The 15,827-nt window shown below is 30.1% G+C and overlaps 2 protein-coding genes across 8 annotated transcripts in view; one reads left to right on the forward strand and one right to left on the reverse strand.

The window, feature by feature from the left end:
• The window catches only part of LOC118069304 (zwei Ig domain protein zig-8-like), a 147,318-nt gene that overhangs the window by 92,934 nt on the left and 38,557 nt on the right, over positions 1-15,827 (reverse strand). For 3 of the 4 annotated variants that reach the window (XM_035087310.1, XM_035087309.1, XM_035087317.1), the window contains one exon: positions 5,797-6,012. The exons of the other annotated variant lie outside the window; for it this stretch is intronic. The gene's annotated coding sequence lies outside the window, so the exon portion shown is untranslated. The remainder of the gene's footprint in view (positions 1-5,796; positions 6,013-15,827) is intronic. 4 annotated transcript variants of the gene reach the window in all.
• The window catches only part of AdamTS-B (ADAM metallopeptidase with thrombospondin type 1 motif B), a 30,283-nt gene that overhangs the window by 4,554 nt on the left and 9,902 nt on the right, over positions 1-15,827 (forward strand). For all 4 annotated transcript variants that reach the window (XR_004690600.1, XM_035087300.1, XM_035087302.1 and 1 more), the window contains exon 3: positions 9,864-10,201. Coding sequence is in view for 3 of the 4 variants with exons in the window: in XM_035087300.1 (XP_034943191.1) it covers positions 9,864-10,201 (338 nt within the window). In the remaining variant the exon portion in view is untranslated. The remainder of the gene's footprint in view (positions 1-9,863; positions 10,202-15,827) is intronic.

Here is a 15,827-nt window from a genome sequence, read left to right on the forward strand (position 1 = left end):
TTTTAGTTAATTTGTTCCATAATAATTTTGTACAAATTACAACAAACTAATAACTCAACTAATTATTTTGCTTCTGATCAATCGTCAATATGCATTCATCTATTTCCATTCTTTATTTCTTAAAAATTATTAATTCATATTTATCAAATATTAACCATCTATTAGTTATTAGCAAATATTTATAAAATAACAATAAATCTCAATTGATCCACATAATATTTCTTCATATGCCATGTAATTAAGAAATAAAACAAAGTTGAAGCAATAAAGATCATAAGTTAGCGCGTAAGTGAGTGGGTGCCTAGTCAAGGGAAAAGTAGAAATAAGTCGAAACTGGAATAAAATAGGGTAAAGAAAAGTTTCATTCATGGAAGATTGGTTAAAAATGTTGCTAGCTGATTACTTTGAGATAATGCGTAGGTTTAATGCAATAAATAACGCGGACACGCACCTATATATACAACGCCCTCGCACCTGTGTATACACACGAGTGAGTAAAAAGAGGCATATATGCGCCAGAGTCGAAAATTGCGTAGGAACGTCCTGTCAATGAATCCATGCTACATAATTTTTTCTTTCGTTCTCCAGTATAGTAAAATACAGCGAGTCTCATGAGGAAATAAGAAATGATTTTATGGAGTCTAAATGAGTAGCCTATTAGCGGTCGTCACGTTCTCACGTTTTGCAAAATTCAATTAATCTTTCATCTTTAACTTTATGGCCTAAGTGTCTAGATTGTGTATAAAATCAATGTAATTAGCTAGTGACATTCGCATCCTTGTCATTTAGAAAACAATCACTAGACAATAATCTGATCGTAGACTGTGATTAAAATGAACTAAGGAGTATTTACCGAGAGATTGAATAGACGAGGAGTATGATCTCACTAATAAATGTATAATAAGTCTTACAATGATCGATCGATTAGCTGGTGTCAGGTATATCAGCCTACAGAGAATAATACGCACCTCCCCTTTAACGCGTTCAGAACACACCTCTTCTCCAAAGCTTTATAGATATGCCGCCAGATATTATCCTTGCGTCCAGTCACTCCATTTTATGTCCCACGGGGAAAAGAATTCCACTGGCGATTATTCAGCATGGGGACTGTTCTTGGAATATTCTAGCATAATAATGTAACATCGCGACTGATTTTTTTCTTATTTCAGAACACAGTCCTCCGAAAAGAATCTTCGTGTCGGGGTTTTATATAGCCAAGGTGGAACGAATGTTTTCACGCGGTGTGGCAAAAGTGTCGGGATGACGAATCAAAAGCCCGCGGCTTCTCTAATCCTCTACTTTAAAGTCATATATAAAACGTGCAGGCGCCGGGGCGCACACTGGTCGAAAAGAATCCTTTGCGATTTTTTTTTTATCCTCTTTTATCCTTTCACTATCTGATTGTCTTCTTTGGTTTTTTGATGTGGGTGAAGAGGTGGTGCACACCATATCTCATGGGGAAATCACTCGTCGTATTTTCGCGTGGGCCATGGACTTGCTCTTCGTTATATTACCACCATTGGTGCAGAGAACCCACGCAATATAACATATGTATATAGTCACTAACTACCCGCTTTATACTCTTCTTCTTTTCCTTCTAATTTTTTTACTTTCCAACACCATGTCCGCCTGCGCATTATTGGAGAATCCTCGTGTGAAGGACATGGATTTATCCACCCCCGCTAATAACTGTCTTACTAATTTCATCGTAATTAAAGGTTTCTCTTTTATTATTTTGTCAGCAAACACAAATTACTATCAACTTCTTTTTTAACAAGAAAATTTTTTCATTAATTCAAAGAATATTCTTGTAATTTATTCAAATCAAAAATAGTTTGAAGAGAATTTTTTTCAATTTAAATTTGCACAAAATTATCTGCCTTTATATAATTAAATTGATGAGTTTATTTTTAAACAAAGAAAATAATTAATTGTCATTATTCGATAAAATATATTATTTATGTTAATAAAATTAATTTAACGATTAAAAAAAAATCTGATGAAATGATTTTACATGATAATTAAAAAAACATTAATCATATAATTAATTAATACCTCGACAATAAAGCCATTATTTATAAAATACTTGTTTCCCTGTTTGAATGACAAAAAAACGTTAGTTTTTTTTTAACCGATAATTGTTGCATTATTAAAATAACAGACAGAGCTAATCATTTTGGAGTAAATAGCCAAATAGTCAAGTATTCAACAAAAATACCATTCTCCGTAAATAAATACTGACGTTTGTTTTCGTTGAAACGTTAATTTTATTGGAACGTTGCAATTAACACGGATTATTTATATATTTAAATCAATTTTGAAATGGAATTAAATTCATAGAGACGGCGCCAGTCCGATTCTAAATGAATTTTAATTATCCATGCATAAGATTTTTCCCAAGAACACGTCTTCACACATTAACTAAGTCTACGATCATCACGATTTCAAAATAGATACACGTCAGCAATTCAAGTATCACAACAATTATCGGCGTGCTTTAGTAATTATAACCATTTGTTAAAAAAAATAATCGTCGATTATGGATATAAATCTCATACGTAATTTACGCAGTAACATTGTGTATGTGATTGCTGATTGGATTTGTTTACTGAAGTGTATATACGTCATCAAGTATAGAAATCTTAATGGCATGATAATGCGGTCGTGAAGAGTCAGGGATTTTACAATGTTGTGAGGATATCACATGGAGCATCGTCGCATGAGGCATTTCATTTTCATTCATCGTCAGTGTACGTTCATTCATTGGTATCACTAAAATGTATATGTATATATATACAGTAGATACTACATGTTAAACATTCGGGTGTGTGCGCGCCGGCGATGGGATCACCCGTCGGAATCTCGGCGCCAGTGTTAAACGCGCTGAGAAAGAGCCAGTCACGTCGGTTACAGGACGCATATAACTGGACATTTCGATGCGTATCTTCGTGTCGTCTTAGGTTTGGGTTTCACAACATTCTCCTCTTAAGATCTGTGAATATTTTATCCTTTTGCAGCTTTTAAAGATTTTAAGGAGTTGTTCTAAAAATAGTCTTCATGCTTTTATTTCATACTGGCGAAGATTTTAAATTAAATTATTCAATAAACAATTTTATTATTAAATCAAAATACATTTTAAATAATTAATTCTTCATTAAATAATTATTTAAATATTTTTCAATTTTTTTGCGTCATCACAAATTAATTTCAAATTTCTCATTTCTCTAAAAAAAATCTAATTAAAATTTTTTTGATTCAATTTAATATCAGTTAGTTTCTGAAAACTCTCGGAAAATTTTTAAAATAAAATGTAAAAAAATTCGAAGCTAAACTGCCCTTCAAATAATTATTTCTAATAGTATTAAAAAAAAGTCACTTTCTTTCAAGGATCAACTTCTATTTAATAAAAGAATAATTAAAAAGCTCTCGTATCCCCGAAGATTATTATCGGGAATTCTAATGTACTTGTACTTACAAAATATATTGATTCTCTAATGAGTCTTCAAAGGTTACTGAAGTAGAAAATATTAATTTGCACTGATCAAAGATCAAACGACAAGATTCTGCTCTTCAACAGATCGTTATAATATAAAGCATCAGCAGTACGTTCTTAATTAGCGCATAACTGGTTAAAGTGACATTCCTACAATTTAGATATTCTTTAAACAATCACACTTGATTAATAATTAAATATTACTTCAAAAAGACTCGAGAAATTTAATATTCCGTTCCAACAAGTCCCTATGAAGGAGTATAAATCAATAAAATAAAAAAATCTTTAAATGAAAAAATGTTTAATTTGTACTCAATAATATTATTGCTTCTTCAATCTACGAAATGTCTAATCGTCCTCTACTCGTGCAATCAGATTAGTCGATATGCCGTCAATAAAACGGTATATACATATATCTAGTAGACTTTAATAATCTTGCCGGGTGTTAATCTCGATGAAATATAAATTAACGTCATAAAATGCAAATCTTATGATTCGTAGGTGTAGTAAGAGAACCAGATAAAGAATTCAAAATTTTATGCGACTAAAAAAAGATACTTGTATATCGAAAGAAACAAAAATTTAATCCAAATCTGAAGAATACACGCATGAATTAAGATATTAGCTCATGATTAATGAAGTCCATTTATTATTAAATTCCTTCTAGACACATAATAGTTGTATTTTCTTGACCTAACATAAATTTTATTATTTCTATCAGAGTTAATTTACCATACATATCGAGATTATTATCGAGATCTAAAATAATTATTTAATTAAATAATGTTTGAATCATAGCCAAGACATTTGACATGTAAATAGAAAAGTTAATGAACAATTAGTTTATCTATAAAAATCTATTCCCAGTAAATTAAGTTGAAATGTTGAATGGATAGGAAAAAAATTTCATTGAGTTAATTAAGTTGAATAATACTTAATCATTTATCAAATTTTCTGATGGCATTAAAGAATCTGTATGATGATGTCACGCAAAGAGATACGAGTTTTATATGAAATGTCTGTAGCAATTGCGTATTCACATTATTTACTAAAGGTGCGGACAATAATTAAGTTGTATGAAGGATGATAAACTATTCCCTTGAGACAAGGAACACCAGACTGCAGGGCTTGTCGGTTAGTTACTCTCTCTCACTTGGATCAACGCTGAGCTCAAGAAGATTACGTGTACATGGCTGTTATAGCAGTTTCGGGATCGTCAACATCCTTGGGGCTACGATTTCGCGCATTGCGTGATTTATCGTTACGGGTTACACTACCAAGACGTCTCTGAGTCATGGATGAAGTTCTTGAAACGCTCTGAGCTTTGCGGGAAGCCACATATCGTGTTGTTGTAAACACAGACGATGAGACTTTTAATCCGGTGATGGTGGAAATGGGTGAACAGGTTACAAAGAGTGAATTTAAAAGGAAAAAAAAAGTTTTTATCTTTAAAAAACCTAAACGAGGGTTATTCTCAGAAAAAAACATGACCCATTCTCTGCACATAGACGGGGAGATTAAAGGATGATTTTCGGATAAATGTCAAACCTTATTAAGATAATTTTTAATCACGTCTTAATCAGAGTCTTCATGTTAACGAATTTTTTGGGAATTATAAATTTTTTTTCAAGCACAGTAATAGCTGGATAGGTTAAGAGATATTGCATTACATTATGCAGAATAAAGTTATTTTTAAAAAATGAGTAGATTCTATAATTTCAAAGTATACATGGCTATGGAAGCTTCCGTCTCTTCTATAAAATGTATCTCTTTACAAATCTCGTATTTAAAATTTAAATTTGCACGAATATATTTTTTTTCTTTCATTACAAAAAGACCAAGAAAAATGAGGTAAAGTAGTGGGATGAGAATGTATAGATACTGGTGTTCAGTCAGAGGAGGTACCATGACAAAGTTATTAATTAGATATAAATATAACCCCTGAAAACTTTGATCCTTATCGAGAGCTTATGTTCATGAATACTCGATCAGAAATTATGTTCCCATCAAATTAATTTATATAAAAAATAACCTCGTAATTTACCGTGAAAATTGTTTTATCCAATTTCAACAGAATTTATCGGGATAAAACTTTTTTCAGATAAAAAACAATATGATGCAATAAACTAATCAAGTCGAAATTATTTATCTCTGCTACAATGATAATATTGACATTGTCGAACATGAATTTAATTTTAAAAATTTTTTAAAAAGTTTCAATGTCTTTTCTTGCTTTTATGAATGCACTATTTTTAATAACAGTTTTGAAAAATAATTTAATAGGATGAACTGATAGAAAATACCTGTAAATTGTAGACTGCTAAAATATGGTCACTGCTATTTTTTCATTAGCCACGGGCCAAAAGTAGTGCGTCCAAGTGCTGTTGACGTGACTCACACGAGAAAACTGGTTTCTGACTTCCACTGTGTGATGCTCAGGTATCGTGCGATAAAGAATCTGTCGGCGTTTAGCGTTTCTTTAATAGTTCGCCTCCGAGGTAGCATCAGCAACTTAATGTCTATAAAAATCATCACCTCAAAGTTACACATAGACCAATCAAACGTTAAATTCTCATTATTCTTTAAAAACACATCATCATCATCACTTAAATAAATTCACGAGTCAAATGCTAATGCGTGAAACTATCATTAAAAGTCTTTTAATAAAGTTCCTTATCAAAAGAAATTTTACGATTATTATTGTAAATGAATCTTATTTATCGGTTGACTCTAATGTCCTCAAATTTGTTGCAATCATTTCTGTAGATATACATCGAAGATAAATTTCTTAATTACAATAAAAAAATTATCATCACAATAAAAAGCAATTGATTTTGTTTAAAAATTCTAGAATAATACTTAAAAATTTTATTATCAAATAAATTTAATCAAACGACGAATTCAGTAAAAAATATATAATAACTATACTAAACAAAAATGGCTTACTTTATCTGCGCTGTATTATATTTTGCCTCTTCCCAAATACTTCAACCCCAACATTTCATCTTCCTACCTTCATACAATCTAGTAAATTTCACCTCAACTTTTACAGTAAAACTGATAATAAATATTTTTTCATATTTCCAAAGAGAGTAAAACATGCAAAAACAGCGTCGATTAATTTCAACTTTTTCTGGTCATGTGGACAAATAACTCGTTAAATTATTAGGATGGATGAGTAAAATGTGCGCATAATATTATGGCTCATGTTAACCATGTATCCCGTCCATCATTCACATGATTATACACGAATATTAACTAGTCATGTCAATAATAGTAGACAACTCAGAAACTAAGATCAATGGACCTATTGATAGAAAGGATATGTCTTATGAGAATTCATGTCAATCTTGGTAGTTGGCATGATGCAATTGTGTTGGAAGCAATCACTAATTACAATATAACAGTATTCAACATCTACTGTATACAGATAGTAATTTAATGTCAACAGGATTAAGTGCTTTATTTGGAAGCATCAAAACTAAATAACTGTATAATTAAGATTGTAATCCATTTGCGTAATATATTTTCATGTAGAATTAACAAACATATAGTAGTTAGCATCTTTATTATTCAATCTACATGTTTACTACATCCTAACATATCATATCATTAAAATATGAATCCGTAACTCTATTAAATATTTTTTTACTCTTAATTGACCATGCCTCTAAATTGATTCGATTTGCGTGTTAATTAAATTTAAATGTGTTTTACTGTAACAAAAAATCTTTCTGTCAGTTGTAATGAACATGAGGAGCTCATGTTAATTGATGCATTTAATAAAGATATAATATTACTTGTATAAGAAATATTTTTTTTATTTTAACAGCAGGTAAAAAAAATTATTACATTTATTTATTTATTATTTTGTGGAGAGAACATTATAAATTGTAATTGTCAAATAAAATGAGATAAACGAATTGAATATATGAGTTCGTGGAAGTCTTTTTCACGCACGACAACGTAGCCACGAAAGTAGTGTGCAACAAAATGTCATGTTAAATTCGTTCACGCCTTTCACAGCAAGATATATCGTCCAAGCAGTTCGATCACTTGTGATACTGCATTGAGATATAGCTCGATTGTACCGATATTATATACACAATCAAAAAGATATCTATGTTGATGAAACTGCACTTTCTCGACCTCAAGCCAAGACATAAGAAAAGCTCTCTCCCAAAGAGGATGGTGTTACTATAAATTATAACCCAAGTTCGGGTGTTTTATTATTTTCGGTTTCTGACCATCGCCTCGAGATGTATGGAATATCGAAAATAGTATAGATTTCGTTCTTCCTAAATTTTTCTGGCTGTATGAACTCTTTCTAGTGCATCGTTTGGAATAAAGATAATAAATTTAACAAATATCTTTTCCACTGCTCGCAAATTCAACTAAAATTTTTAATATTTTATTCCAGTATCAATAACAAATGAAATGCAATTCTGATCTAATAATAATCAATCAAATGATAGAAATGATTAAACTAACTTACATTAAAAAATATTGTTTCACTGAAATTAATAGTTTAAATTATTCTTTATCGTATCTAAATTCATTTAATGTAGAGCTATTAATAAAAAAACAAAATTTTTATAAGCTAAAAACTGTATATAAAATAAAAAACAAGTTTTTGTAAATATAAATAATTGGAAAAAGAAGAATTTTTTTTTACTCCAGCTGTTCAGCAAAAAAAATTTATTGTTAACTCTAGTCTCTTATTTTTCAGCACAAAAGACCTCTCTACATGGGTCACTCTCTTTTGTAGCACCTTAAGTAAACTTAGTGTATTCCAAAAAAATCTAACAAAAATAAATTTTTAATTCTTCTAAAAAATTATGTACTCCACAAAACAACCAAGTTTTTTTATACACAGAATTTTTGCATTATAATGTTCAAATATTTTGAAGAAAAAATTGAATTAAAAATAAAATCTCTAATACAAGAATTATTAACTTAAAATTAAATAAATAAACAAGAACATAATAAATTTGGTGGCCAAAATGTTGCCACATAAATGAAGAATAAAACTTATACGATGAACGTGGATGGTCAATATTCAAAGTTTGGCATAAAACCAACAACCACGAGTCGTTAAACAGTTTGAAATCGTTGCTTGATAAATCACTGAAAGTATTACACTTATTTTTATTCCGCCCAAAGTTCAATAAATAGTCTATTAGATGTGTAATTTAACAAAACAATAAATTTATGCCATCTAATAATGTATATCATTCTTTTTTCTCTCTTAACTATTTTCAATTAACTATAACTGGTAGACGATGAATACTTGGGTGACACATTTAACAAATGATCTGAAAATCTGTGGCACAGCTTGTCTATCAAGGCAGCAGTGTTGATAGATTTTAATAAAGTGCATACAATGATTTCATCACGTTCCAATATGATGAAGAAAATGTAGAAAAATCAATGTGTCGAGCACGACAATTTAAATTATACTATAGAAAGAGCGCGCCATATTCAGAATATTATTACTCGAGAGTATTATACCATTATTAAAGATTTATCTTTACTGAAGACTTCAGAATGAAATATTAAGGCTTTAGTCCTGGGAATAGTAGCTAGATATTCGTCCAAGACTCTTTTAAACGTTTTTCTAACTTCTTTTTCATTTTTTCTATTCTTTTTTACTCTAATTTTTTTTTGAATTTCGTTTCCCAGTTACTACGGATTGTGCTTCGAAAAAGTTCCGCCGCCATGATGTGGGTAGGATTAGCTCAATATAAAATATGTCTTGAACAAAGTTATTATATGAAGACATGTCGAATTCATAGAACTGCATATCTTTTGAATTTATCACGATAATGTGAAACTTTAGATCATTAAAGTATCTTTGCTTCTTCACCTGCATCACGCGAGGATGTCTGACAAAAAATCACGTAATTTAGATCAACAACTGCTGAAAGTTTCGTGGAAGCTTAAATCAAATACATCGGACACATTTTTTATCTTGAAAATAAAAAATATTTCAGGACTAATTGGATTAATTTTATCAGAAAAAAATAATCATTTACATAAATACAAATTATTTCATGTGAACAGTATAATTAATTAGCCATAAACTGTTTCGTAAAATATCAGCCTTTCATTAGCCCTTAAAGCATAATTTAATCGTATATTATAAAATAATTTTCTAGTCGGACTTGTTGTGTTATATGCACCTTGCATTTAAATAAATCATTTAGTTTACCATAATCTTAGAGATTTAATACTAAGAACTGTCAGTTTTTTATATTATTGCAAAATAAGGAAATACCAATTGCAACATGCATATAGACAACATTTTTAACTCGGTAAATGGATACATAAGTAAAACATTTGACTTGAATAAATTCTTTATATGTTTCAGGCATCTACAGCGGTAAAAAACATGTGACAGATGGCCACGAGATCGTAGTACCACGCAAAGTAACACATAATGGCGATTTAATCAGTCATGACGTAACACACCACCATGTTGACGATAAAACTGAATTGCACTATCGTTTGGAGATGGCTGGATCACAATATCACTTTCAGCTGACACCATCCGAAGATTTTATCGCACCAGGAATGGTTGTGGAAAGACGAAAGCGCAGAATTCACGTACGCCATCAACCCAGAGAACACGCGAGTAAATGTCATTATCGGGGATTCATTAGAGGTCACCGAAATTCCTTTGTAGCATTATCGACTTGCAATGGTCTGGTAAGTGATACAGCTTTTTGATCGATTTCAATCTCACGGAAAATTCGAATTAATCTTTTTAGTCGGTCGATCGATTAACTTTTCATTAGTGCAATTTTACTGTTCGGTTTAGATAGTGATGATTAATCAACGCTTTGATTTTATCCAATTACAGTATTACTTTACAGAATCCACTATTTTCGCAAACAAAACAATAAAAAATTATTTTTTTATCCAGTTAAAATTAAAACATTTTTGAATCAACGAAAAATTAGTTTAATAAAATTAAAAATGATTAAAAATGGAATTTTTATTATTTGTTTGACATCATTTTTATAGTTTTAAAACAATTAAATTGTTTTAAGAGTATCTTTGGTATAAAATAAAAAAAAAACTGTGTTGCAAAAATTATTTTCTTGTTTATTGATTAGACTTTTGTTCATTAATCTATGTAGCATGCTAACATTTTATAACGAACAAACACACCTGTAAAGACTTCAAGCCTCAATGGTGCTATTACCTCTTCCCAACTATCATTCTTTATATAATTATCTGATCACAAAGTTGTTGTGAAAATAAGATATTCTACTTCACACATACTCTATTATCATTTCTAACTGTATAATCATTTTTTCTCGACGTAACTAATAGGAAATAAACACCACAAGTATTTCACCTCTATTATTCTATTCTTCTATATCCTAAGTTTAAATCAACATGACAGAAAATATATCATTCAATCTGTTATTAAATAATTCAACGAATAAAGATTTTCATCAAATACTTAATAAAATGATGAATATCTACCACATAAATATTGAACAAATTGAGATAAAAGCATGAATTGCTCCATGTTATTTTATGAATGAAACTTTTCCAATTTTAATCTATTTTATTTTTTTATATTTCACCTGCACCTTCGTTGAAACACGTCGAACAAATTATCAGTTTAATTCAATCTACACCTTTGGAGCGTTTAACCGTAAAAAAATAAATATGAGATATAATATAATTTATTATTCGGAAAGCTTCAATAACCCAATATTCAAACTAAATTATTCAAGTTACCCATCGTCCACTTCTTTCATTAGACGATCTCGATTATTCACATACATTCACATAAATAAATATTCAAATAAAAACATTTATTTCTATCCATAAAGTCATTATCTTTTAACTACATAAAATTTTCTCGATATTCCTCTTTCCAATCTCATTCTAAATAATATTATAAATCACTCGAAATCGTTCAGCAATTAGATGACAACTATAGTTGTGATTATGTTGCACAGCAGGTTTTTGAATTCTATTATTAATCAATCAAATAATCACTAAATGGCCATGGTAGCTTTTATCTTGACACGTTTAAGGTGTTGAAGATCAATTTCAAGTATACACATCATGATATACATACAGAGTATAAACTATTAGCCATATCTGATACGATGAATAAAAATTTACTTTATCTCTTCGTATTACACCACAAGCTATCGCTGGCCCTTTTACTCCTACATTCAATTAAATTATATTTCAGAAAGCAAAGGATCATAAAACATCCCTGCATGACTCAACATAAAAATTCGAATCTTTTACATGAGTAAATCTCTAATTGCCAATCACTATAAAATATTTTTACGCCGAATTTTGAACATAAAAATCACGATTTTTTCATTGGAAGTTGATTCAATGTTGGAGAAGTAAACGTTTCGATTTGGAGAATTGCATATTCAGTGCAAAATATCCGAGAATTTGCTATATATCTTGTGAACACGGGGATGAATAAAAAGCCGCACAGGGAGAGGTATGCGTCAGCGCAATTTGCTCGCAGCTTCCAGATAATGATTTAATTTGCCACGGCTTGGCAGATTTATAGCGGCGCACCTAGTCCTTCCAACATTACACATAAATACGTTTGTATGCATGGACTACCTACGTGTTGACTTTTGCTTACCTATATTTGTTTTACGGTAGCAACATTGATGAATACAATTATTATAGTTAAGATTTTTTAGACTAGTTTGAAGGTTTTATGTGCAGAAACCCTGAAATATTGAGATTTCCAGGTCTCATGCGATGTTCGGTAATTGCTCAATTTTCTTCATCAACTTGAATTATATAACTTCCGAGTAATTAAAACAGTTCTCGTATAATTTCCTTTTATTTGCTGTTGTTCAGGTAAAAAACAAATTATGAAGATGATAATAAATACAAATTTTATAATATACTGAATATAATTAAAACTCGCTATTTTTTCTTCAGTAAATAAATTAAATTTTTTTTAATTTCATTTCTTGATTAACCGGAAAATTTATTTCGTATGATTAACTAAATAACGTAGATTAAAAAAAGGTTATTCAAATGTAATCGAATTTTTTTTTTAAAAGGAAAATATTTTTTGTTAGGTTCAATAAATCGTTCTGCTGTCGCTGAAAATTAATATTATTCATTGATTATAAATTAATTTCTTTTTCGATCTTTATTCTGTGAATAAAAATTATCTGAATTTAAAAATATTTTTGACATTACTTATTTTCTCGTAAAAACAACGGTATTATTTTTATACTAAGTTGATGCAAAATCCCATTGTATCGAAAAATAAATATTATTAATGAAGAAAAATAAGCCCACATTCATTATCTATAACTGAAAAGTTGGACAGCTTGGGGAGATAAAACAAGAATCAAGTTGTTAGTAAAAAAAACTATGACTGGCTATGCGTCTTGTCGCGTGACTCTTCTCAACAAACACCTACTTGGATAAGGTCTTGACCTCTATTCGTCACGATTATACGCATGCTGTTTCAACTTCCTCGACAGTCAAGAAAATACAATTTGTTTCATCGCATTTAGATTGCTTGCACTCTAAAAGCCACATTAAAGTCATGGATATGAAGATAAAGTTAGCATTGACTTTGTCTAATCTCCAGTGGAATAAACAATGATAAAATATAACTTTCAGCAAATCAATGAAAAATATATATTCATACTTATCAATAACAAGCATTATTTGCATGAGTAAGTTTTTCTTTATCTGAACAACAACAAATGGTAATTATTTTTATTAGAAAAATCTTATATATCTTCAATGAATATTCAAACATGAATTAGATAAAAAACATTTGCATCAATTCATAGTATTAAGATATATCAAGATATAGAATTGTAAAACCATTGTTTTGATCAAGCTTATTATGTTGCAATAATGCGTAAAGTAAACACTTGTCTTATAAATCAGCATTCGTCAGAATGCACGAACTAGTCTCTATAAAAGATCAATGGATAGAACACAATAATATACCTCTCATTTGTGACTATTTTACGACACTAGATAAAGTTATCTATGTCGTCATGATTGACTTTTATTCGTAAATCATGTACTAATGGGTCGGCTTTTAAATAATACTAAATGTATATCTATAGGCTTATAATATAAAACACTTTGCTTGAAGATCATAAGTGATAGCTGTAACCGCGAACTAGGTAATTAATGGGGTATGATGGTGTCATACAGTGACTATAAATGATTGTACAGCATTTATGGTCACTTAAAGTGTTTGGAATTAGTAAACATATTTCAAATAGCCTTGGTTTAAAGGCTGGATCGTAAAACCTTCATTGTAAACTTGATGGCTTGAAGATCAGATTCATTGAATAAAAGTGAACTGGGTTGTAGGTACTTGCATAACATATTATTATTCATTCTCAATATAATTTTTTGCTTATCACGAAAGATGTTGAGGATAATTATTTTTCTTTCTTTCTGATAAAAACCTAAATTTTACGTTAATTCATCAATCAGTAATTAACTAACATATTTAATACAGACGATTAATTTAAACGTAAACATTAAGTATTCACATCATTTTTTTAAGAAAAAAAAAAATTGGCAAACACTAATCTTCATGTTATTAAATTTGCATAAATTTTATCTAGAATAAAATACATTCGTTTTGCTTTCTACAGGAATTTTTTTGCATAAAAGTAAAATTACATTCTTCCATTAAAATAATAATATTATAATTTTTCAGATGAAATCTCTTGAAGTAAAAATTTCTGCCAGAAAATGAGTAATCGGACATCCCACCTCACCTGACGATCACACATTTGTCAAACACGAGTAAAAAAAGTTAAAAAGTCTACTTAAATACTTAATTACATTGTTGAGTGTATGTAATTTATCTGATCATGAAAATTTTTTAAACCTGACGTCAACAGACGCACAACCAAGTATTTATTTCATTCGCAATGAGCAATCATCGTTACAAAATTTTTTAGAATCACAAGTGATAGCGGATCGTTATGCACCACCCACGCGGTGGGTCTGGGGCGACCATTCTAATGACGACATAAATCACCCTATGCCGCAGGATGCATTTATCATCATCGAGATACTAATTCACCTTTGCGTAACGTGGACCCCAAAAAATCTCGACACGCACGTTCGAGTGATCACGCAAACCACACACGGCGTAAATGCACAACTTTTCAAAACCCCGCGAGCGCAATGAGAAAACGATCATTAACCTCCTTTGTTGTTATTTTCTATTTTTACATTTTTGCAGCTTACTAACCATGCTTTTTCCCGCATCTCTGGACATATGGGCACACAAATACGCCGCAATATCTCAATTTGTGGGTAAACGAGTAAGTGATGCGAAATACCAAACTACGGGTTATTTTTCCAATTATTTTAACCCAAAAATATTCGAATCAACGATTCAGATATTCATTTTATTCCTGCATTTATTTCAATAATCAATTATCGATTAAATAATTCCAATAACAAAACATAATAATAGATTGAAATATGACCGATACTCTTGTTAATCCGCAAACCTCATTAAATAGATCATTAATTAGCTAATACTTATTAATAAAATAGTCATTATTGATGAATGAATGAAAGACTGGATAAAGTAAGATCTTTATCTAAGTTCATTACATCTACTTATTAGAACGGTGCCTGGTAATTAAAGATCATATTTTATACTATCCCACAACTACGACCCAGCGATAATGAAATTGATTATATTCTCAATCAACTTTTCAACTCAGTCGCTCGGTGGCAGGTCCGATAGACCTTACATGACTGTTCAGAAAATTCTCACTAATTTACGAACTCAATCACACAATTAAATCTTTTATACAAAGAGTCTGAAAAATAATGCAACTTTGATTAACGAATGCTTACAGGATCAAATTATAAGTTATTATTGATACTCCATAGTGTGTTCATAATAATTTTCTCTATAAAATTGTGATATATATATTTTATCAACTTTGTATTGTCATAAAAATAATGACGGCAATTAAAAGATGAATACCATCTTAAAATCACTATGTACAATAATAATTTTTCTCTTACTCATACATTATCAAAAGTGAAACCATCTATGCCAGTGATTTGTATCGTGAATGAATGAAAGCACCACACACGATCAAGTGATCTTTATCATCGATCACTTAAAAGAACGGTGCAACTCTGACATAAACTATAAAACATGGGCGTTAACTAGTCTCCATCAAGAGACCGCCCATTATACTTCTCGTTGGTCACCCAATAATCAAATGCAATGGTAATTTAAACACAGTCAACGGTAGGTTGTAGAAAATCGCATTATCATTATAAATATATTACCAATAAGAAT

The sequence above is a fragment of the Chelonus insularis genome, unplaced genomic scaffold, assembly GCF_013357705.1.
Source record: "Chelonus insularis isolate UGA/USDA-ARS -01 unplaced genomic scaffold, ASM1335770v1 contig_406_pilon, whole genome shotgun sequence".
Classification (NCBI taxonomy): domain Eukaryota; kingdom Metazoa; phylum Arthropoda; class Insecta; order Hymenoptera; family Braconidae; genus Chelonus; species Chelonus insularis.